The sequence below is a fragment of the Danio rerio genome, chromosome 7 (assembly GCF_052040795.2).
Source record: "Danio rerio strain M-AB ecotype USA chromosome 7, GRCz13ab, whole genome shotgun sequence".
Classification (NCBI taxonomy): Eukaryota; Metazoa; Chordata; class Actinopteri; order Cypriniformes; family Danionidae; genus Danio; species Danio rerio.
In genome coordinates, this window is record NC_141027.1 from 19,701,761 (window position 1) to 19,725,156 (window position 23,396).

Below are 23,396 nucleotides of genomic sequence, written 5' to 3' on the forward strand. Positions count from 1 at the left end.
TAGAGCAAAAATTAAGCAGCAGCAATTAATCACCATATTTTTTGTTCTAACAATAGATATCAATGGCTGCTGGTTTACAACATTCTTCAAATCATCTTTAGTTTATCTAACAAAAGAAACTCATCGAGGCTTGGAACAATTGGAGGGAAAGTAAACAATGGAAGAATATTTGTGATAAACTATTTCTTTAAAAGTAGAAGAATAGTAAAACAACATAGTATTTAAAAAGAATGCAAGCAATCACCCGCTGTTTGACGGCAGTATAACAATTGTGATAAATAAAATAAAGGAACGAGTAACAAATAAAAAAAAAAACTATCATGGAGCACTACTATTCTGGAAATCAGAAAATACTACAAAACCTGAAATGAATGATAGGGGAGACATCCAAAATGTGTACAGTTAGTGTGCCTCCAGTGACAGGATTTGGAAACACTTCCCTAAAGTTTAGTTTAAACTTTATTGTCCGTTCTGCTTGACACAGAAAGGAAATTTTTCTTCAACACTGGATTTAGGACAACAATTACAAACATACAACAACGACACAATAACACTCATCAACACAACAACATAAGTTAAAAGTTTAAAAACCAAATTAGCCCCATACACAATACTGCAAATCATACTTGGTAACCACCTCATTCACTACAAACATTGATCCGGTTTAGAACAACAACTGCCATTGGGATAAATGACTTTTTATAGGCATTTCTTCGTGCTTTAGGAATTCTAAACCTGCGTCCTGATGGTAGCAATTCAAATGCTGAGTGAAGGGGATGTGTATTATCTTTAAAAATCACAACTGCTCTTTTTTCCATAAAAGAGTCAAATAAAATCTGCAATGAATGCTGTTTGTGACCAGTTATCTTATTTGCCTGATTGATAATTTGCGCTAATTTCTTTTTCTGTTTAAGTGTTGTGTTACCAAACCATGAAACAATATTATATGTGAGAACACTCTCTATAAGTGATCTATAGGCCAAGTTTAAAGTCTGTGTACTAACATTAAAACTTCTCAATTTGCGGAGGAGATAGAGGCGCTGACTTGCTTTCTTATAAACCGCCTCTACATTACTATTAAAATTCAATTTATTGTCAATAATTGTGCCTAAATACTTGAAAGTTGAAACCTGCTCTACTATTTGTCCGTTTATGGTGACTGGTTTAAACATTCTCCGATTAGAATAAGGGGCCAAAGACTTCCAATATACATACAGAAGTCTGTTGATGCGCTCTGCTGGCTTCTAAGCTCTGCTGTTTATACAATATACACGCACATGCACACTCGACTACAGATTTATCTTACTCTTAAATTCCATTGCTGATATAACACTGGTAAATCCCATTACTGGTAGAACACTGTTGGAGTGTTAAGTGTGAGTAAAAATAAGAAAGCCTATTTCACGAAGCACAGTAATAAATGTGCTGTAATCTGAAGTGGGGTTATTCACTCTTTGCATAGTAATGAAAGTCTATCTTGGGTATATAACAAGATATTCTTCGGCAGGTCACCAGATGTGTCAACATCCAAGGCTATGGCTGCTAATTGAAGATGAATCCCTTCTTCTCCGGGTGTATTTCCCCAAGTGTCCTCCACATAGCGAGTTTGTTGATTATTTTGGAAAGTGAGCTTTGCGAGCATTTCCTGAGAGCATTGAAGTGATCAGCCATAGTAATTCGCCCTTGACATTTGCGAAGTCTCTGTCAAATACGTCTTTGTCTATTCCTGAACGTCTTAACGATAAAAGCTTTAAGCAAACATAAAAATATAAAATATGTAAGTGATGTTTTGTTTCACTATTATTCAGATTACAACATCAAAGACATGAAAAGACGCACAAATAGACTAGTTTGACTTGAGTTTGTGATGTCTTTATTTAGCATGAGCTAATAAATTCTAAACAAGAACAAATAAAATTAAAGCAATTGGACCCATCCGGTAGCAATAATACAAAGAAAAGAAACTAAACAAACAAAAGCTCTTAATAAAGGCTATTCAGATGCTGAACCTTGACTGGCTGCTGACTGTGATGAAGAGCCACCCTGCTGCTGCTGAGACTTCTGCTTCTTATAGTATTTCTGAAGAAGAGAGAAATTGGATGCAAGTTTAATATAAATAGATCTAATGGTTCAATATGACATATAACATCTAAATGTTTCATAATAGTGTAAAACATTGTTGTACCTCCATGTTCTGGTAATGCTTTAAGCTACTACAGTGACTTTTCTTAGCTGTATCCTCGTTGACGTAGAACAAAGAGCAAAGTTTGCAGAAGAAACCGGTCCTGGGAATCACAAAATCAATACCTGTGGAACAGAAACAGGCAGTTGAGATTTCACAGCTTCAAACAAAGCTTTATAATAAATATGTTAAAAATAAAATATGCAAAAAAAAAAAAAAAAATTTAAGTAATAGAAATGATTAAATTACAACAACAATAATAATATCTATAAAATAATGTTACAAATAATAATAGTAAATAAAAAACAATTAAATAACAAAAATAATGTTAAAAATAAAATTAGTACATTAAAAAACAATAATAAAATGTTAAAAATAATAATAGTAAAAAAAAATGAGTAAATTAAAATAAGAAAATGCATAAAAAAAATAGTAAATAAAAAATAATGCTAAAATAATGGTAAAAATGAGTAAATAAAATGTTAAATAATAATAGTAAATATAAAATGAGTAAATAACAACAAATGTTAGAAATAATAGTAAATAAAAAACCGATAAACAAAATATAATAAACAATAATAATAGTAAATAAGAAAATTTTGAAAAAATAATAAAATAAATTAAACAATATTACTAAATAAAAGACGAGTAAATAACAAAAATAATAAAATATGCAAAAAATAATAGTAAATAAAAAAAACGTGTAAATAACCAGAATAGTGATCAAATTTATTAAAAATAATAGTAAATAAAATATTAGAAAATAACAAAAATTATAATAAAATGTTAAAAAATAACAGTAAATATAAAATGAGTAAATAATAAAATGTTTTTAAAAAAAATAGTTAGTAAATAACCAAAAAAAAAAAAAAAAAAAAAATATATATATATATATATATATATATATATATACACACATATATATATATATATATATATATATATATATATATATATATATATATATATATATATATATAAAACAATTGTAATAAAAATTAGCAAATAACCAAAAATAATAAAATGTTAAAAATAATAATAGTAATTAAGAAAGAAGTAAATAACCAAAAAAAAAAAAACTGTAATAAACTATGCTAAAAATAATTACCAATGGGGTTGTCTGGGTTGAACGGGGGCATAGTGAAGTCTTCAATAAGAGGGGAGTGGGAGCGGGACCTCTTGGCTTCGGGTTCCTCTACTGGGTCAATCTCACGCCGTTCCTTGGACTCTTCTGTAAAAAGTAAATTGGTAATAACATGCAATATCAACTAAAGGCTGGTGGGTGGGTGCAGCCTTCACATACCCTTTATCGTGACTGACACACACAATTTTAATGTTTAAGATTTATTTGGGCTACTGCAGAAAAAAAAATACTGTTTTCATTGTAACCGAATGTGTGTTTAACTATTAACATTATACTAATTTAGGTGGGTAGGTAATTGAGGCACATTGACTGTGTGATGTGGATGATGTAACGTAATCATTAGTAGCTATAGGCAGTCAAAAACTTTTCATTACTTTTCATTGCAGTTAATGCACTTTTGAAAGATACTTTTATTTTTTTTTTACTTTTTCTTGCATTTCCGTTTATACAAGAAAACAACTTGTTGTGCTTATTTCAACGGGCATTTTCACTGTCCACTTAGGAAATACATCTCGCTTGATTCACTCCGCAAGCTTACAAATCGTGTGTGCGCTGTGAACTGTGAAGTCTTTTATACTTGACACGCTCGCAGTAAACACGAGTATTTCTCTTGAAGACTGCCAACTGTGCAAATTAGAAAAGGTTGCCCATTAAATTTTGCAACTATAAGTAATGTTTATTCAGCAAAAACTCTCCTGTACCGATAGCAGAACCGTTAACGTCAGAGCTTAACGATACTTTAGTCTTTCATAATGTAGCACAGATACCGATAAAGTACAGAGTTTTGGTATCCATACCTATTTACAACAACAATCAAGCTTTTCAGGGTCATATAAAATGCGCAAGTAGTAGTTGTGTTGGGATCACACATTGTAAAGTTATTTGTTTCATTCATACTGGGCAGTTAAAAATGCCACATTCAAATTATATTTGAAAAGACATGAGTAGATTATTTACTTTGATAAGTGAATCAAACATGAAGTTAATAGATGAATTTGTGGCAATATATTATGCAAAATAAATGCATTTAAATTAAATTATTCGGTGATATGAACCCATGTGTGGTCTCAAAAAGAATCTATTTCAAACACTCAACGGATGATTTAATTGATTGATATAACTGATTAATTTAGGGTGAAAGTATGTCAGTAAATCGGTTAATAAACAATCATAAGCACAAAGGTATATTGCACACACGATTCTGTAATTATTTACTGCACATACAGACCAATTTGAAATGATCATTATCATAAAGTACTTTTTTTTATTGTCGGAAGGCTGTGTCCCAAGCTTACAATACAACATACCTTTAATTGTGGGTTTTTTATTAGAATCTGCTGTGTCAGGAGTATCCGTTTCTGACTTTGTGGAGCCGACATAATCCTTAGATTTAATCATGTCCTCTTCTGATACCTCTGCAGTCAATGAATCTGTAACCATCATGTCTTCAGCCTTTTGTTGTTCTGGTTGAACATCAAGAGCCACAGATTCTACAGCTGCAGGAGGACTCTCAACTATGGTAGCCTCTGGCACTGGTTCAGGTTCAGCTGTTGCCTCAGGTTCTTCTTCTTCTTCAGGCTCTTCTACAACCTTTGCGCTCCCTCTTTTTCCTCTTGTGGAACGTCTCACTACAATGAGTGAAAGGAGACAAAATCACTTACAAAACCTGCTTGGCACTTGCATCAGGCATATGATCAGCCGGGGACAAAAAAAGGAGGAAGCCAAACTGTGTAAAAAAAAAAGCGTTTTTTAAAATACCAACGATCTTTTAATTTACTCACCTGGGGTCTGACGAGCCCTCTTTCTGCCCCTTGTAGCTCTCTTCTTTACTTGCTTCTCCTCTTTGACTTCTTCACAAGGTGGCTGCTCCTCTTCCTCCTCCTCTCCAACTTCATCTACAGTTACGAAGTTCATCTTGCGGAGCTCCTCAAGGTAAGAAGCATCATCTTCTTGTCTTGGTGATTTCACAGGTTCCTCTGGTATGATCGGCGTTGTAGTCCTAGGACTGGTAGGCATAGATTCACTCTGCTCCAATTCCTCATCATCTCCTTTGGCCTCATCCAAGGTTACCAGAGTCTGAAAAGAAAAACCATAAACCAAACCAAATCAAAGTAACCAATGGTATTTTGGACACCATTTCAGTAGTGGCAATCAAAAAAAAAAAGTACTGACCTCTGGATCAAACTCCTCTTCATCAACAACCTCATCCAGTGTGACCAGGCCTTGAAGGTCTTTCTCCAGCTGGTATTCTTCAATCCCAGTTTCATCATCTCCAACCTCATCAACTGTTAGAAGCGTCTCAGGCAATTCATCTGCTTTTAAAAGCTGTTCCTCATTTGTTTCATAAATAAAATCTTCCTCACCCTCACTGACCTCATCAAGAGTGACCAAAGAATCATGGCATGGAAGTTCAGGGGTCTGGTCAGCTGCCTCTTTTTTATTCTCCATCTCAGGGGCAGAGTTTTCAGGCTGCTCGGAGTGGTCGTCTTCTAATTTTTCTGGCGTTTCTGCAGAACGTGGAGGGGATCCTTCCTTCTGTGTAGAAGAAACAGCATGGCTTGGTTCTAATTCATCCAATGTTTCAATGCCAGAACTTTCTTTAATAGCTGAAAGGGACTCATCATTGGTGTTGGTCTCTGCAGAGGAGGTTTCTGTGACAGTACAAGGTTTTTCTGTTTTACATTGAATGTCCGTTTCCAGTGGTTTATCAGAGCTATCTTCTGGAGACTCCTGCTCCTCTGCAATATCAACATCAACCTGTGTGGTTTCTTCAGCCTTGGCTTCCAATTCTTCCACACATGCATTAATTTCAGAATTACTTGTCTCAGAAGGTACAACGCTATCCGTTGGTTTGGGTTTATCTGCCTCTGACTGTGCAGTAAGAGTATGAGGATCGGGTTCATCTTTGATATTCTCATCCATGGCAGAAGACTCTGCTGTTGAGGCCACAATGTCCTCAGCATCATCCCCTACTTCATCAACTGTCACAAACTCATCAAAGTTAAATGAAAAGGACTCGTCTTCTTTTTCCTGAAAAGAAAAAACATTATCATTGCCTGTCTTTAGTTATTAAACTGAAACATGTTAAACCTTAACATTTACCTTTACAGATGCCCTTGTTCTTGAGTGAGTCCTCGAGGGTCTCTAAAAAAAATAAAAAAATAAAAAAATTGTTAGTTAATTGTGCGAGTAACAACTAAAACATTGAGGTGATCATTTAAACCTCTTAAAATAATATTTTTTTCATCTTTCTCACCCTGGAATCAACATCATGCCCTCTTGTTCGCTTTGATGGAGGGCTGGATTCCCGTCTGCTCCTCAAGGAGGAACCCCCAGAGGATCCTCCACGTCTGCGAGTAGTACCCTCCTCATCAGAATTACCTCTGGTCCTATACCTAGAAGAGCTCTCTTTCTCTGGAGAAGAGGTGTCAGTAGTCTTGCCTTTGGAACCAGAGCTTTGAGACTTTTTCTCCTTTTCTGCTTGCATCTTTTTAGTTTGAGCTGGAGTGGCTTTCTTGGTGGACTGAGCAGGCTTTTTTGAGCCTGACTGACCTTTTGTTGTTTTCTTTTCTGCAGCTTTTTTCTCCGTCTCAGCCTTCTGTTTGGCTTCCTCTTCAGCTCGTTTTAATGAAGACTGTAAGCGACACTGATGGACAGCTAATTCAAGAGCCTTCAGTATCTCCTGTGTAACTGGAGGAAAGTCCAAAGACTGGTCATTTACCAGGAAGGGCTCAGGCACTACATGAGGACTCTCGGAGGCACATGTAACTGGGACAGTTGAATTACTGAAAGCTTGATTTGAAGTGGAGGGCAGGTCAGAGGTGGGATCTGAGGTTGGAATGGAGTCAGATGCATCAGCATTAGCTCCAGCTTCGGTTGTAGGGTTAATGTCCGCCCCTACATTTTCAGTTGGTGTCAATTCCTTTGATTGGCCCTCGCTGTCGATGATATGCTCCTGTGGTTTACAGTCATCCTCTTTGACATCAGTGTCTTTGGCAGTTTCTTCAGTACTCTGGGTCTCCATGGGCTCTACTGCCATTTCCTCACTGCTTACACCTGAAGTACCAAGCTCCATTTCTCTATCTTCTGCTAACTTTTCATCATCAATTTTGCCTTCTACAGATGTAGATAAAGGTTCTTTGGGAGCATCTTCAGCCTGTGGGACATCCTGATCTTTTTTAGAGTCAGCCTCTGACTGCTCAGTGGTCTCAACTGGAATGGCAGATTCTGGAGAAACCAATTCGTGCTCTGCTTTTGCAGACTCCACTAAAACTGCAGATTCTGAAGCAGATTTAACTTCGAGATCTGCCTTTCCAGACTCTATAGCAGATGCAGGGGATCCCTCTTTATGTTCTCCATTCACAGATTCAACAGAAATGGCAGATTCTGAAGCAGGAACAGCTGATTCCACATGACAGTCTGCATTCCCAGACTCAACTGAAACTGTCGTTTCTGTAACCTCAAGCTCCTTGTTCACAGATTCAGCGGCAGATTCAGAAGTGGAAGCAGAGGATTCAACTTCAAGCTCCTTCTTTATAGTCTCAGGTTCTACCTTGGTGACTGAAGACTCGGCTTCAAGCTCTTTTTTCACAGATCCAGCATCCGGGGTGACTGTGATGGATTCTTTAGTATCTTGGGTGTTTAATTCCACTTTATTCTCAGAAGCTGCTGTGTTAGCATTAGCAACTGCACTGTCTTTAGTAGCCTCCGTGAGTTTAGCAGCAGTTGTTTTAGCTTTAAGCTTTTCTTCATCATCACTTTCAATCAAAATTACTTCATTATCGCTAATAACAATACTGTCCTCTTCTTTAGGCGCAACAGTTTTAGCTGCGGCTGAAGGTTTTTCATCTTTTTTGACAGCTGATTCAGCAGGAGCTGCAGCCACTGGTTTTTGAACTTTGACAGTATTAGGTTTTGCAGGTGGTTTAGCAGGAGGTTTTGCCCTAAAGAAAGAGGACATTTTATTTAGTATTTCCAGAACACTTTTTAAAAAAACAAAGAAAATATTTTACCTCTTCTCTTACCCTTTTGCATCCGGCTTCTTTTTCAGCTGTTAAATAAATCATTACAAGGTCATTCTTAATTTACTGAATCTGCACAAGTTTATAACATGCATGCAAATGGTTAGCAATGCCTGCTAAACTACCTTGAGCGGTTTGGCTAGTTGGAAGGAAAGAACCTTGTCCTGGAGTGTACAACGAAACTTTACGAAGCGGATGAAGATTGCTCGAGCACTTGCAGCATTTTCCATTTCAAAAATCACCTGAGATTGAAAAAAAAAACAATGCTACTGTCAGCAAATATATTTTACTTTATTTTAAAAAGAAGAAATAAATATAAAAGCTGAAAAAAGCTGAATACAGTTTTATTACCCTGCCATTAAGGTGTAAAACCTTCTTGAAGATACCATAACGCTTGACTACAGTTTCTACTTCCTTGACTGGCCCAAGCGCTTTTGGCACATTGCCAACAATGAGAAGCCGTTCTGGTAAAGTCATAATTTCCTGCAATTAGAAGGCAAAAAAATTATTAATGCATTAAATTTAAAGCTGCTGAAAATTGACCAGTTTTGGGCCAAAAGAAAAAAACGGCCGAGTCTAAAATATTGTGTAAAAAGATTTGCCGCCACAACCACTTAAGTTCTTTAATCCTCTTACACATGCATACTTATGCATATAGCGTATAGCATAGGGGTGTTAAAATTGTGTTTTTAATGCACCATGATGCAGATGAGGATGATTTGGTATCGGTTCAGTAATATATCATAGCCTGTTAATACATACTGATGTTATTCATCTCATATGCACTAGTATATGCACATGTGTCATGGTAGCATACTATGATAAGATCCAAGAGTAATTACAATGCTCCAACTACCTAAAAAGCAGACAACGGTCAGTCAATTTGCTATAATTAATAGTTCTTCAGAATACGATATTTAATATTATGTAATAGTAATTATATTACAGAAAAACAGAATAAGCTAAATTTGTTATCTGCAGATCAAACTTCTAAAATATTTTGTCTGAGTGCATCCAAAACTTTTTTTGGCTCAGAATTTTTATTTGGTTGCAGCCCCTGATGAAAATATGAGTCACGGTATAAGTTACATGATATTGTTGTTTTAGATTGAGCATACATGTCAGCATCTACTTACTGGTGATTTCTCCATGCCCATGAGCACTCTGAAAACTGATTCCTTTAGAGGGAAAAAGATAAAACAACTAGTAAGTACTAACACGTATTAATCAAGAATATATAAATGTTTTTGAGAAATAATGCATTAAAGATATAACTGTTATAACAGATGGAGTGCACACTCACAGTGTAGTTCAAATCAATGGGTTGCATCATCATCTTTACGGTTATCTCTTTCTCTTTCACTTTAGCTGGGGTCTCAGAAAAGGTCTTCACCATTTTTTCAGCTGCCTCTGTGTTGGGCATCTGCAGATAGGCCTAAAAACACATAAAACTGTTAGAGTATACTATATAACACCATATACATCATACAACTCAGCAATGATTAATTCAAAGTCATTAAAATTAGATAATAGAACAAGCCATTGTACAAATAATTTTTTTAATGTAATTGATTTACATCATTACCCTTTGTTGGGTGATTGCTATGACAGGAGTTTCAGTGAAGCCATAAGGTTTAGCAAGGTTGGTGAGTTCTTCTTCAGTAACCCCTGCCTCTGGAAGGTTTGTAATTTCCACTATATTTTTTCTCCAGGGTATTTCCTGTAGTCAAAAAAGGTAGAAGCGGGTTTAATCGCTTTGTATTTGAGGACAAAAATACAGTTTAGAGGGGAATCAAATAGCATACCTTCTTTACAACCTTCTTGGCAACTGCTGTTTCTGCTAAACAACACAAACAAAATGTTACACAGATTGCCCTACATGAAAACAGAAACACTACAGTGAAAGATGCAATTAATTACCTGGAACCTTGGCAGGAGGTTTAGGTTTAGCTGCAGGCACTGTCTTTTTCATCTCTGTTGGTTTTCCCTTAGTTGCTTGAGTTGGCTTGAAACCGGTCACCTCTTTTGCTTTAGCTGGCTGAGGTACCTTAACTACGTTTGCAGCTTTTCCTTTCGGTATCTGAATTGGTTTTGTTATAGTCGCTTCTTTTCTATGAAACAAAACATACCCATAATCTTGAATTTAAAAAATATTCAAATCAGGTGTTGGTGATGTGCATCTATAACAGACATTTAAATACAAAATCTACTGTTCTTTCCAGATTTACTGCATGTATGAGGACTTACTTCTTGAAAACTTTTTCAGGCTTAATATATTTTCTTCCAGTTTCAGCATCCTAAAAAGCACACAGGTTGGATTTAATGTTATGCCTTGGTAGAGTTCACAGCTCTAAGAGGACTTGACAAAAAGACAAAAAATTAAACATACCTTCTCCATGCAGACCTTAATGACTTGCCCATGAATTGTCAAGTTCTTACAATTGAGCAAAGCTCTGGCATCCTCCTCCCTCTCCATACAGACAGAGGCCTAAAGAAAAAAAAATTATCTTGTGTTTGCAATAACTAAAACAACTACATTTAAATTCCACATAAGCAGTGAAGGTCATTTTGATTATTAATAACAAGCTGTGCACTCATAAATGCATGCAAAACAGCACCATAAATGATAAACACCTCTCTAATAGCCTTGAGGAGGATGGCGGTATAAATCTTGCCAAAAGGTTCAATGGCGTCAGTCAGATCTTTGCTTGTAGTCCCAATAGGAAGACCGAGGAGCCTCAGTAAACAGGAGGTGCCTGGCGCATATTTGGGATTAGGCTTCATAATAATGCAGAAAAGAAAGAAACAGTTAAAACACATATACCTCACTTGTCTACACTGGTACATTTTTTAAACTGTTTCTAATTAGCACAATGTTAAAAACAAATAAGAAAATGACAGTAAAGCGAAAGTAATGGTGAAACAAGCACAATTAATGTAAAAAAGTATTACCTTCGAAGTGCTGTGGGACTTTGAGGTGGAGGTTCTGCTTGTGCTAGAGTATTCAGTTTTCTTTGGAGGGGGAGACCGCCTGCTGCTGCTGCTACTTCCCTTTGATGAGGAAACTGTGGAACTGCTTTTCTTCTTTGCTAGTTCAGCCAGCAGTGCTGGTGCCAAGGACTTCACCATAGCTTTCAAAGTATCACTGTCTGCGATTGAAGAAAGCTCAGCTGTCGGAAAGATAAGAACTTGCATTGGAACAAGAGACAACAAATAACAATGACAAATGATCAATTGACAGAAAAATAAGCAATAGCACTGCTAAAAATGATCTTACGTGATGACATGAGTTTCATAGCTAGAAGTTCACTACTGCTTGATCTCTGCTGCCTGGAAGGGCTGCTCCGGCGTGGACTGGAGCGACGTGGAGACCTCCTACTGTAACCTGGAGATCTGGCCCGTTGAGATGGTGGACTACGGGACCTCCGTCTGTAGGGACTGGATCGAGACTTCCTATGGGGGGACCGGGTGCGACTTCTGCTACGCCGATACCTTCTAGAGCCACGGGAGCGGGATCGCGAGCGGGATCGCGAGCGGGATCTGGATCTAGATCTAGATCGAGACCGGGTGCGGGAACGCGATCTTTTGCGTCGACTTGAAGACTCATGGTGTCTTTTTGGGCTGGGGGATCTGGAGTATGAGTGTGATCGAGCGTGCCGCTTTGAGCTGCTGTGTTCAGATTTGGACTCAGATCTGTGTATAATTGGTAAGTACAAATGAGACTGGCTGGATTAATAACATATTTGACAACTCATTTAAAAAGCTCTAAAAGTTCAATAATAAATAAATGAGGTAATTACCTTGAAACAGGGACAGACTCGACCTTCCAGTCAGGGTATCTAATAAATAAGAAAACGGCTTTCTGTTAACATGTTCAGTGGAAAAATCTTCAATAGTATTCCTAAATGAAAGTGAATATCAGCAATAAGGCATGCATTAAAACACACTCACTGTTTCCTAAGACGCCTACAGTTCTCAATGTGAACATTTGTGTTCTGATGTTCGAGCCAATCCTGTGAACAAACAAAAATGCTTCAATTATCAATGAATTGACTTTATCAAAAGTGTTTTAAACAGTGTAGCTGATTATAAAACAGATGCACAAAAATAATAAGAATAACAGAAATCCACAGTGGTCCAAATAGTGAAGAACAAAATGTCCATGATTTTCTTGACAAAACCTCTTCTGACATATAAAGCAAGTCCAAAGTGTGGCCTCGGGTATTATGGAAATGGAGATCATCATCTGCCTTTTTCTTCAGCACTGTGGAAAGTCATCAGGTCTGTCCTCACAACAGGTTCAGATTTTTTTCAGCCAGTCCAAAGACTTAAATTAGTTTTCAGGAAAAAATGGATTTACAATAGGCTTTCCTCAGGGTTTCCAGGAACTGGACTAAAAAAATCTTCTGAAACTGGAGTTGGCTTGAAATAGTCAACGTGCAATAATTTTTTGTCCAACCATGGTTTACTACATGTACTATTTACTCTATTTACATCAGCTAACTGTAAAATATTTTAACCCACAATCAGGCAACTATAATTAGGCAATTAAGGCAATTGTATAATTAAGGCAACTGAAGTTAGTAAACAAACATGTCGGACATTTTATTTCATAGTTAAATTTAATACAGTATTAGCTTGAAGTTTTCAGCAAAATAAAAATTAAACAGAGTCTGTCCCTTTACATACAAAAAAATTGCAAACATCTTTCAAATGAGGCTCTACTGGTTAAGAAGATACTCACCTTAATCTGGACACATTCAATGTTACATAGAGAGCATGTATGAGGAAAGATTCTTGGAGTAGCTGCAGAGTAATCATTCATCATGGTTGGAGTCGGTAGCCTCTTCATTGGGGGCATGCTGACTGGTGGCGACAGGAACGGGATCCAGTTGGGACCTCCAGGCATGTCATCAACGGACATCATAGGAAGAACACCAAGCTGAGATGGTACCTGGAGAGGAGGTCGACTGGAAGGTGTCAGAACAGGCTGGGAAGCAGGTGGTCTCGCTGGGATCGTCTTAGTGGGTCTCGGATCAACTGGTGAAGGTTTATGAAGCTCTGAAACATGTATGGGGCCTGGACCTGATTGGCACATCTGAGGTTGCTTTGTGATGTTACTAGCAGTGAAGGCTGGTCTGGAGACCTTACTAGCATACTTTGGAGTCTCTTTAGGCAGGTGTTCAGTCGCGTAACTTTCTGAGCTCTCCTCAGGATAGTCAAATTTACTAGAATGTCCATAGTCAATGACTTTATTGTAGTCTGGTCTCTCATCAACATCCCTCTTCACCTTACGCATACGAATGTCCCGTAAAATAAACGGTAGGTTGTCAGGAGTCAGCTGATCATCTGGGTAGTGGCTAAGAAGTTCTAGGTCTTCATTAGAAAGTCCAAAGCTTGCTAGGATGCTGGTGGCACTTTCAGAAGTGTAGCGATTTGGTCGCTGTTCCGGCGGACGTTGGCTGCTCAAACCACTTGGTCCTCCACCAAAACCTGCAGACTTGAACACCGGTGAGGAACTGGAAGGGCGCTCCATGCTTGATGAAAAGAGCTTGCTTGGGGCTTGGTACATGGACCAGTCCACCTCATCTGATCTCGAAGACCCTGAAAACCCGCTGCCCCTGGAGGAAAGCACTTCATCCATGGAATCGTTTCTCAGACGAGGATCTGCTTTTTTGGGTTGCTGGAGCATTTGCGAAATAATGCGCACTTCCTCACGGGCTCCCCGAAGGTTACGGTCAATGGCAGCTTCGATTTCTGTTGAAATCTGCGACTGACCTTGTCCCATTGAGAAGGGCGAGCTGCCCAACAATCCTGCACGAGAACCAGACATGGTACCTGGGCCAAGACGGGCTGCACCCATCTCCATTCGAGGCTGTGACACAAGACCATATTGGCTGGGCACGATGGGTCTTTGACCGCTGGGGAAAGGTCCTCCACGAGGATTGTATAATGGATGCGACATAGTGACCTTAAGCAAGTTGAGCAAGGTCAAAGCAGCTGTAGGAACTGCAGCCGGAGTGACACTTGTGCCAACAATTGCATTCAGCTGGTGCAGTGCCAACTGAGTCTTTATCTGTGCCAACTGCAGGGAGACAGGGCTTAAGATGGGCAGATTCCCAAAATGTCTCACGGAATTTGGAACAGGGTGCACGCAACTTTCCAAGAACAACGAAAAGCTGGAAAAATTAGGGGGAAAAACACACAAAATGGATTACTGGCTTGCCGTCGTCAGGTCCTCATACAAAAACTGTAAAACGGCTGCGCCCATTTTCCCCTTCTGTCATATACTCTCAAATCTCCAGCTTCAAGGGATTTAAACAGGTTTCCATGTCTTCACTGAAGAAGAAAAACAGCAAGCAAAAAAGACAAGACAGACAAAGGAAAACAATATCACAGTTTAGGAGTATCTTTACATTTTCATGCATGGATTTTAGTGGTTTTCTTTCCCTTTTTTTGCCTAAATGTGAACAGGGAAGAACAAACATGCCTTAAGACAGAACAACATCATAGGCCAGACTATTTTAGACATTAAACAACTGCTAATTATTAATAACCTGAGAGGTAAGTTATCCTTTTTATATCAATACTGGTTTTTCAGAATGAAACCGTCTGGATGGTCAATATTGTCCATCCCTGTCAACAAGGGTGACTCATCTTCATTAACAATGTAATAAAAAAATAAAAAAGATACTAAATTGATTTTCTCTGTATGTACAAAAAATTGTTATATAAATTATTTTTTTCTCCAAAAAAAAAAAAAAAAGTACAAATTGCACCTAAATTTTTGCTTGGCCTTATGATGCTTTAAGAAGCACCAAGTAAATATGATGTTGTGAATTGCATTTCAATCTAGCATTTTTATGTTAACTTTCTTTAAAAGTAAATTTGTCAAGAAACAATAAAATACAAAATAAAACTATTAAGTCAACAGGAAACAACAATTACTACCTTCATCATATTATTCCAAGTTATGAAAAAATAATAAAAAATATTCAGTAGGACAAATATATCCTGCAAGAAAATTACTCTTTTTCTTTATTTGGCATCATTGCTATAAACTTGAATAACTTGCAGTAAAATAGAGATTAAACTTATATTAAACTTATTTAAATTTGTTAATGATCAATGCATGTTTTTGACCTTATTCTGAATTTGTCCAGTCTGTGGTTAAGCTTTTTTTTAAACCTGCAAACTTCAATTAAAAAAACAACTTTAGTCATTCAGTAATTATAATCCCCAATACGCCTCAAGAAAAAAAAAAAAAAAAAAAAAAAAAACTAAATGGTGTGATGTCCTTTCAAACAACATCAAAGTAAAAAAAGGTGGCATTGGGGTACATAAGAATACATTGCTGATCAGGTATTTCAAATATATTCTTACATTTACACTTAAGGTCTTCACTGTGGGTATTTCAGGGCCTTCACTCCTCAACATATATAACATTTTTACAAAATATTCTAAAAACACTTACTCATAAAGAAAACCTGTGCTAATTCTGTACAATGTCAATCGTTAAGGTTTAATTTTATCTTGACTTTTCATATTCCTTTAATGTAGCTGATAATTTCTGAACACATTTTTTTTTTAAATTACTGAATTTTAAACATGAAACCATTTTAAACTGTGAAACTGCAAGGCCAATAGACTCGGGGTATGTATTGGATTTACTGTCATGACTTTGCAGGACTTTTCTTAAAGAAAAAAATACAGGAAAAGAAAGGCCGCCATCCAGCGACTGAACACAACATGTCCACAGTACATTAATAGGCCGCCTCACACAGCAAGCAGCCATTTCAGATAGCAGGCCTACACATGTCCTATGTTAAACATTAACCTCTGCACTAAACAGGAGCAATCTGCTGCAAAATTAGAAGATAGACACATAAAAACAATGTGATGTTGCAATCCATTCTCTCCTGCATTTCCCCATTCACAGTAATGAGGATCCATCTGCAGATCTTGAGTCACATAATTTCTATTGAAGTAAAGTTGGTATTATATTAGCACATTCGGAGTTTCTTCTTAAAAAAAGAATTTCAGAAAAAGTATTATTTGCTAATTCTAAATCACATTAGCATCCAATGGCAAAGTAAATAGTGCTAATGTTAATTTGAAGTCAAGCATATGATTTTAGACCAACTATAGAGTAATATAATCATAGGAAAGTAAACAATATGCCAATATTGGTAAACAAAATTTTCTAAAATGTGCAAATATAAAACAAACTTTACCTAACATGGTTAAAACAGCTGCTGAAACGCACAGTGAAGTAACCGACTTGTCGTGAAGGGTTACATACCTAACATAAACAAACTATCACGCTCCCATTGCGAAACTGCAAGATCGCCCGTCAGTCAGTTTAATGGTAGCTTTTTAGTCTGGATTGAGTGTTAACGTGGTCAGTGCATCTCATATAAAATAAATGCAGCCTTTAAATGCGTGAATCACGCGAAAAAAGTGATCTGGTGAGCAGATTGCTCGTGAAATCAGCCGAGCACATGCAGGCCTATGGCTCTGCAGCTTCGTCATGAGTACAGTTGAAGCCGATAGCAGTATACGTCGTCGTTTTACGACAGAAAAATCATCTTATTCGACACAATCATCATCATATTTGCATGAAAATGGCTCCCAACAAAGTTGAGATGAACTACAGTAACATACCTAGTACTTTATTATGTAAAATCTTACGGTGGAAGTTCATGCGATGAGGAAAACGCTCCGATTTCTGGGGACGGTCGGCCTGCGTCTCACAGGCGTGATCAAATGATTCACGAGCATAAACAGAGACGTAGTCAGGAAAACCAATCAAACCCAACACGCCGACCGCCTGCGAGGCTGCGACGAAACATTTTCAAACATTCAGAATTTACATAATTTGACGGCTAATTAGTTGAGCAGAAAGTGCGAACATTTGTGACAATTTGAAAAGGTATACTGATATAAAGGCTTTTATTTGTGGAAAAACAACAGAAGAGTAGTTTCTCTTTCAATGATATCCAGAAGATGGCAGCGTTTTCCTTTTTTAGGCTGGCTTCAGGCAAAGACTTGTTAAAACGGAACGAAAATGTAGGTGTACAAACTTTTAGCTTCCTATTTATTTCAGTAAAGTGATATTTTTGTAATGAAATCATAATGTGCTGTTTGGTGCATTTAATGTTACTCTTAAACAGTATGTTTCTCAAACAGTAGTAGCTCGAATTTAGTATGAAAAAGCAGCTATTAGACCCCCAATATCTGTGCTTTATTCTGTATTTTACAGTCTATGACTTTCTCCCATTATTTTAGCTTATTGTTGGAGAACTGTAATTTACTTGGGTGTTAATTACATCTCCATGGTAAAATAATATTATGGTTCCTTATAATCCAATTATCTTGTATCAAAGTAAAAATCAGTCACAGAGCTAATTATGTCTGCTATAAATACCATTAAAACATTAAACCAATAAAACAGGTAGTTTTAATTGTTTCCACTAGTGTGTTTTATCATTACAGAACAGAAGGATTATTGTTTCAAAGTTGTAGTAGCTGAAGTTTGTATTTTGCTACATGTTGATTTTCTTTGATATCCAGTCCTCATCACAAGGCCTGAGATGCCGGCAAATCAGTGTCTTTCTCAGGTTTCTGCAGGTTAATGACTTTCTGTCAGATATTAACTGTCCCACCACCAGCAAAGAGGAAAAATAATAAACAAGTTGTAGATTGTCTGTTTACTCTGTCGTCTGTAGGTATATTTATTGTCATATTATATTTCTTTTTTTTTGTAAGATATCACTGATGATGTATGCTTATGATGCTATGCAGGAAACATTGAATGCATTATTTCTTGGCTTCAGATTTTAAGTTTTAAATGACTTGTAATAGTGACTTTAAGAAGTAGCTTGAAAGAGTAATAAGAGCTGTTACTCAATTCAGGCGAACCGTACTGTATGGCACTTTTTCTAATCCTGTTAACAGTACTATCAGCTGTTATACCAAGATTTAAGTAAACATGTTTTTTATAGTAAATCTAAAATCTCTAATCACTTTTTTTGTCTTCAGCAGAAATGCATTAGCTTTAATGCAACCCTTCTACTTTACTAATTAAGTGCATTTTGTTTTGTACTTTTAGAATTATGAGAAAACCCCAGATCCATCATCATACTTCACACCAGACTCAAAATACCCCAGAAAAGCTGTGGTATGCGACTGAGGCCAATGTGCACAGCATCTACTGCATGCATACAGTGAGATCCAAAATGCTGACATGTTCATAAATCATGCGTTATAATGAGTGTGGACATGGTTTTATACATTTTCATTGCTGTTATACAGTTTAAAAGGATAAAAAAAAAGTTCCACATGGAAACTTAAATTCAGAAATATTCTTTTGAACTTTTTTCATTAAATACTTTCTTTAAATCAGCATATACATAGCACATACAACCGGGCGGTTTAAAAGACCCAATCCCCCCACTGACAATGTTCCAGAATTTGCCATTGGTCCAGAATTTTTCCCACTATGTTCTCATTTGACCTATTTTGACTGCTATGTTATCATAAATTGTGGAAATAACCCATCAAAGGTTTTAGGAATATGCACAATATGACATAAGTGAAGTCAACTTTTACTATTGACCTATTACATTTTATAAGTAGCCTAACTTTTATTTAAAATCTTGGACCCTATGACTGAGAGAAAAAATTGACCAATGATAAGGTCTGAAGCACCAAAAGTAGCCCATATTAAAGTTAATTTTAATACTAATTAGGATGTGTATAAACATCCAAAATCAAACAAAAAGTTATTAGAGGTAGCTTAAATAATGTGTCTGTGCTTTTTGGGTAAGGGATTCATCAGAATACATAGCAAAAATCAGTCCAAGGCACTCACTCAAAAAATGTAAAAAATAAATAAATAAATAAAGTCTTTATTGACATGGATATTCCTTAAAACTGTGGCTACATCAGATTACCCTGATAAAAGCAATTGTTATCCAAACACGTAGGCGTTGGGCCGATAGACGATGCCATCATCCATCGTCGATGGCCAATGACAACGTGATGCTGGGCTGGTCAGGTAGTTTGATGGTAGGTTACAAATAATTAATTCCTTATAGATTAATTAATTATTCAATAATTAAATAATCAATTCACCTCCGCCTATGACGACAATGCCATTGTCCATCGCGATGTTTCACATTAGACATCGTACGATGCCAAATTGGTCGACATCGCCCAACCGTAGGCACAGTTTCAAGAAATAGCCATGTCAAAAAAGGCTGTTTAATTTTTTTCGGGTGCCTTGGACTGACATCTACTGTTTATACTAATTAGGCTGTTGTTTTTAGATTAATTTTCAAGAGAGGCTAGAAAAAATCATGGAGCTGTTTTTTTTTATATTTGTTTATTATAAATCTTTAGGAAATAATTTGGTATGTCATATATTGAGGATACAACAAGCTAATCCAGCTAAAAATAGTGCTTAAAATGCCACTTATTAGAGTATTTAAGCATCATAATTAAATAGTAAATGAGGTGAATAACTGCAAAAAAGTTCACATTTTGAGAAAAAAGAACCACCCCTTTCACCCAGCTGGCTACGGACCTACGGACCATCAATGGTTGCAGGTATTCAATGTTTCTTAGATTAGACAATGTCAATGGTTGCAGGTATCCAGCGTTCTTTAGATTATCTTCCTTTGTGTGACTTTCAAACAAGTGAAGTAACCCCCCCTCCCATTGAAGTTTATTAAACAGTTATTTTTAAAATGTTGTGATATTTTAATACAGCCGTTTCAACATATGTTTATTTCATACAAGCATTTAAAAATCTTACCAACCAAAATTTTTAAAGGGTATTATACATTAAAAGGCTGTGTAATAATAGTGTCTACATAAACCATTTTTACAATGTGGTCATAAAGTAACAGGTTGGCAATCCCGAACTCACACTCTGAATGTTTACTGTGGTTAACCACATGCTTATGTACTGGGCAGATTTTGAGATCAGTTATCCAGTCACCCAACTACGTGTTGTGTTTCCACATTTGTGTTTATTTAGGCTTATCATGCATCTGGGAAACACAACCCCAAACTGCCCATTACAGCAAAAGACACAGAAAATTACACTACTTTTACCCTTAGGTCTAGTGCAGTCACTTGCCTCAGTTTTCCCTTTTTCATTTCTGTACCGGTAACACTTTATTATGTAAACAAACCATTATTTTTATTATAAAATGATGATGATTTAAGGCATGTGCTTATCAAGAACTAACTATAAAAACAACAACAGTCACATGAGTTCATGTGTGAATAATGGCTTCCTTAATTCCCTCTTAGCATATGAGCGTTAATTAATGTATTAATTAAGTGTTAGTTTAAACTAAATCTCACTCTATAAGAAAAAGGTTTATTAAGATTTAAGATTTATATATGAAATATTTTACTTCACTGGCGTCATGGTGGTGTCATGGGTTTCCTCCGGGTGCTCCGGTTTCCCCCCACAATCCAAAAACATGAGGTATAGATGAGATAAAAAAGCTAAATTGGCCTTAGTGTGTGTGTGTGAAAGAGTGTGTATTGGTGTTTCCCAGTGTTGGGTTGCGACTGGAAGGGCATTCACCAAGTAAAATTCATGCTGGATAAGTTGTCGGTTCATTTCGGTGTGGCGACCCCAGATTAGTAAAGGAACTATTAATTAATTAAAAAGAATATTAATTAATAGTTTACTTGACCAGCAAGAACTCATGACTTTACTTGGAGGGGCACATTATTCATTAATTTATTTTCCTTTGGCTTAGTCTCTTATTTATCAGGGGTCGTCACAACAGAATGAACCACCAACTATTTCAGTATATGTTTTTACACAGCAGATGGCCTTCCAACCGCAACCCAGTACTGGGAAACATCTATACACTCTTGCATTCACAAAAACACTCATACACTACGGCCAATTTAGTTAACCCAATTCATCCATACTGCATGTCCAGAGGATACCCACATGTACACAGGGAGAGGGCACATTATTATCAACAACACATGAACGCCTGTGTTTAAACGTAATGGTCATCAAGTGCATGTTTACATTGAAAAACAATAAAAAAGTAGCACATGAAAAGAAAAATGTGTTCTGTGTGAATAATCACTTCACCATGACTGTTCTGTGTACTGGTTGTCAGTAAGGATCAAGTGTTGTGTCTAAACAATGGAGTTCTTGAGTTGTTAAGAATGATTTAATAATATTGTGCCCCTCCAAGTAAAGTCATGACATAATGAGGAAAGTTCATGCTGGTCAAGTCGCACTATTAATTAAAGTTCTTCCTCATAGAGCAATTTAGCTTAAACTAAAGTGTTAATTAGTACATAAATTAACAAACTTGTACCAACCAGTAATTGAGGCAGTCATTATTTACACATGAACTCGTGTAACATGTTGTAGTTAAAGTTAGTTCTTGATTAGTGCATGACTTATCTCATCATTTGTATATAATAAAGAAAGGTTTAGCTTACATATCATTAGTTATGTACTGTTATTCTAAAGTGTTACCTCTCTGGTTTTGGTTTATGTCAAGGTCCAGCATAATGACAGACCAAAATCATTCAAGCACCAGTGGCCAATTCTAATCAATAACAGTTTTGGCACAAAGAGAGAGGGGGAGAGAGTTTGAAGAGAGTTGGCTGCAGTGCAAACACTCAGACAGGAGTGACAAAAAGAAAGACAGACATGTTGAAAGATGTCATTTGCCAAAGCTCAGCACTGTTCACTCTTTTCCTCCCTTCCATTATAAGCAATACTGGGGCACACGACTTTGCACATACTATACCTACAATATAGGGAGTAAGCATGGCATCATTTGTCCCTGTGAGGGGTTCTGTTAACAGATAAGTAATTAAATATAACAAGAATAAATGCTCCCCAGGGGTTGGGGGAATACCTAACACTCAGCACTAGAGGACACACTCTCCCGGGAGCCCTTATGTTCTTAAAAAGGTCACAATAACACGATGTCCTCATGGCAGATGGAGCTCAGTTTGCATGTTTCCCACTGGCTCTTATTTTAGAGATCTAAGTTTACTGTGTCAGATCAGTGGTTTACATTATATATTGTGCATCATGTTTCTTAAATTAACAAGTCACCTTATGCTTTTTAAAAGGCGCCTTTAGTTTTTTTGCATATCGTATGACAGGTTTTAAGCAAACCACAAACAACTCACTCTCAAATTCAATCACTCAGTTTTATTCACTCCTTGAAATTGACTAATATTATTAGCCCACTAATATTATTAGTTCACTCTTTCTAGGGAATAGTGAATGAGGGTATGGGGGTGATTTTAGATACAGCCTTGGTCTCTCTAAACCCATTCTTTCTTTGAGCAATTTCTGTTCTGATTGGTCAGATAAACTTGTCTATTGTGATTAGTCTACTTTTCACAGCCTTTTACAACTTTTAACACCCATTTCCAAATCATCATTGGAGTAGTTGTACATCTTAGAATAAATGTTTTATTAATGTGTTAATTTATTTTGAGTATTTTTATAGTGTCTTTTTCCATGTCAAATTCATGTTTATAGTTCGATGTGGTTGTCAGTATGAAAGAGTATCTTCTTACAGCAGTGCTCTACTGGTCAGCTCAAATGTGCTGGTTAGTATTGACTCATTGAAAACTTCATTATCTTCTAGTGTCCTATAGTTATTCCTTCTATTTCAGAGTACAGACAATCAAGGATAAACACTTATGCACCCTCAAAGCAACTCCTTTAACCTTCTCTCACACTCGGGATCCCACTACTGTGCTGGCGAGGCATTTTATGGTAACAGTGTCCTCAGATATGTTCACCTTCTTTTCTGCTGTAACTGAAAACTGCTCGATCCTTATTTCAGCTGTCCTCATCTAACTCCTTTTCCAACTCTTAAGGTTGATGTGTGTATAGGCAAACATTTATATTGGAGGCCTCAGTACCCTCAAACTTCCATCCGTAACCTCCCATTCTGATACATTTTTAAACAACATTACAATATTTGTTTATATCAGCTTATATCAGTCTTTTCTATTAAAAATCTTTTTA

The 23,396-nt window shown here is 36.6% G+C and overlaps 1 protein-coding gene and 1 long non-coding RNA gene across 21 annotated transcripts in view; one reads left to right on the forward strand and one right to left on the reverse strand.

Moving 5' to 3' along the window:
- Nucleotides 1–1,850: 1,850 nt before the first annotated feature.
- Nucleotides 1,851–23,396, reverse strand: part of znf638 (zinc finger protein 638) — a 31,419-nt gene continuing 9,873 nt past the window's right edge. The window contains exons 1-25 of one of the 20 annotated variants that reach the window (XM_087260802.1): nt 17,039–17,099; nt 13,092–14,526; nt 12,299–12,360; nt 12,148–12,186; nt 11,625–12,040; nt 11,300–11,517; nt 10,982–11,125; nt 10,737–10,835; nt 10,595–10,644; nt 10,268–10,458; nt 10,153–10,184; nt 9,933–10,067; nt 9,651–9,782; nt 9,484–9,525; nt 8,699–8,830; nt 8,473–8,589; nt 8,351–8,376; nt 6,583–8,269; nt 6,429–6,470; nt 5,499–6,356; nt 5,108–5,402; nt 4,634–4,954; nt 3,291–3,413; nt 2,186–2,307; nt 1,851–2,079 (exon numbers count right to left, since the gene is read on the reverse strand). In XM_087260802.1, the coding sequence (XP_087116928.1) occupies nt 1,993–2,079; nt 2,186–2,307; nt 3,291–3,413; nt 4,634–4,954; nt 5,108–5,402; nt 5,499–6,356; nt 6,429–6,470; nt 6,583–8,269; nt 8,351–8,376; nt 8,473–8,589; nt 8,699–8,830; nt 9,484–9,525; nt 9,651–9,782; nt 9,933–10,067; nt 10,153–10,184; nt 10,268–10,458; nt 10,595–10,644; nt 10,737–10,835; nt 10,982–11,125; nt 11,300–11,517; nt 11,625–12,040; nt 12,148–12,186; nt 12,299–12,360; nt 13,092–14,312 (6,591 nt within the window). In that variant the 5' untranslated portion in view covers nt 14,313–14,526; nt 17,039–17,099 and the 3' untranslated portion in view covers nt 1,851–1,992. Of the gene's footprint in view, nt 2,080–2,185; nt 2,308–3,290; nt 3,414–4,633; nt 4,955–5,107; nt 5,403–5,498; nt 6,357–6,428; nt 6,471–6,582; nt 8,270–8,350; nt 8,377–8,472; nt 8,590–8,698; nt 8,831–9,483; nt 9,526–9,650; nt 9,783–9,932; nt 10,068–10,152; nt 10,188–10,267; nt 10,459–10,594; nt 10,645–10,736; nt 10,836–10,981; nt 11,126–11,299; nt 11,518–11,624; nt 12,041–12,147; nt 12,187–12,298; nt 12,361–13,091; nt 14,687–16,649; nt 17,100–23,396 lie in introns of those variants that run through there. The other 19 variants (XM_087260795.1, XM_087260806.1, XM_087260798.1 and 16 more) reach the window with 19 other exon arrangements.
- On the forward strand, nt 16,626–21,452 carry LOC147843092 (uncharacterized). Its single transcript, XR_015495518.1, has 2 exons — nt 16,626–17,416; nt 18,459–21,452. It is a non-coding gene; the product is annotated as an uncharacterized LOC147843092 (long non-coding RNA).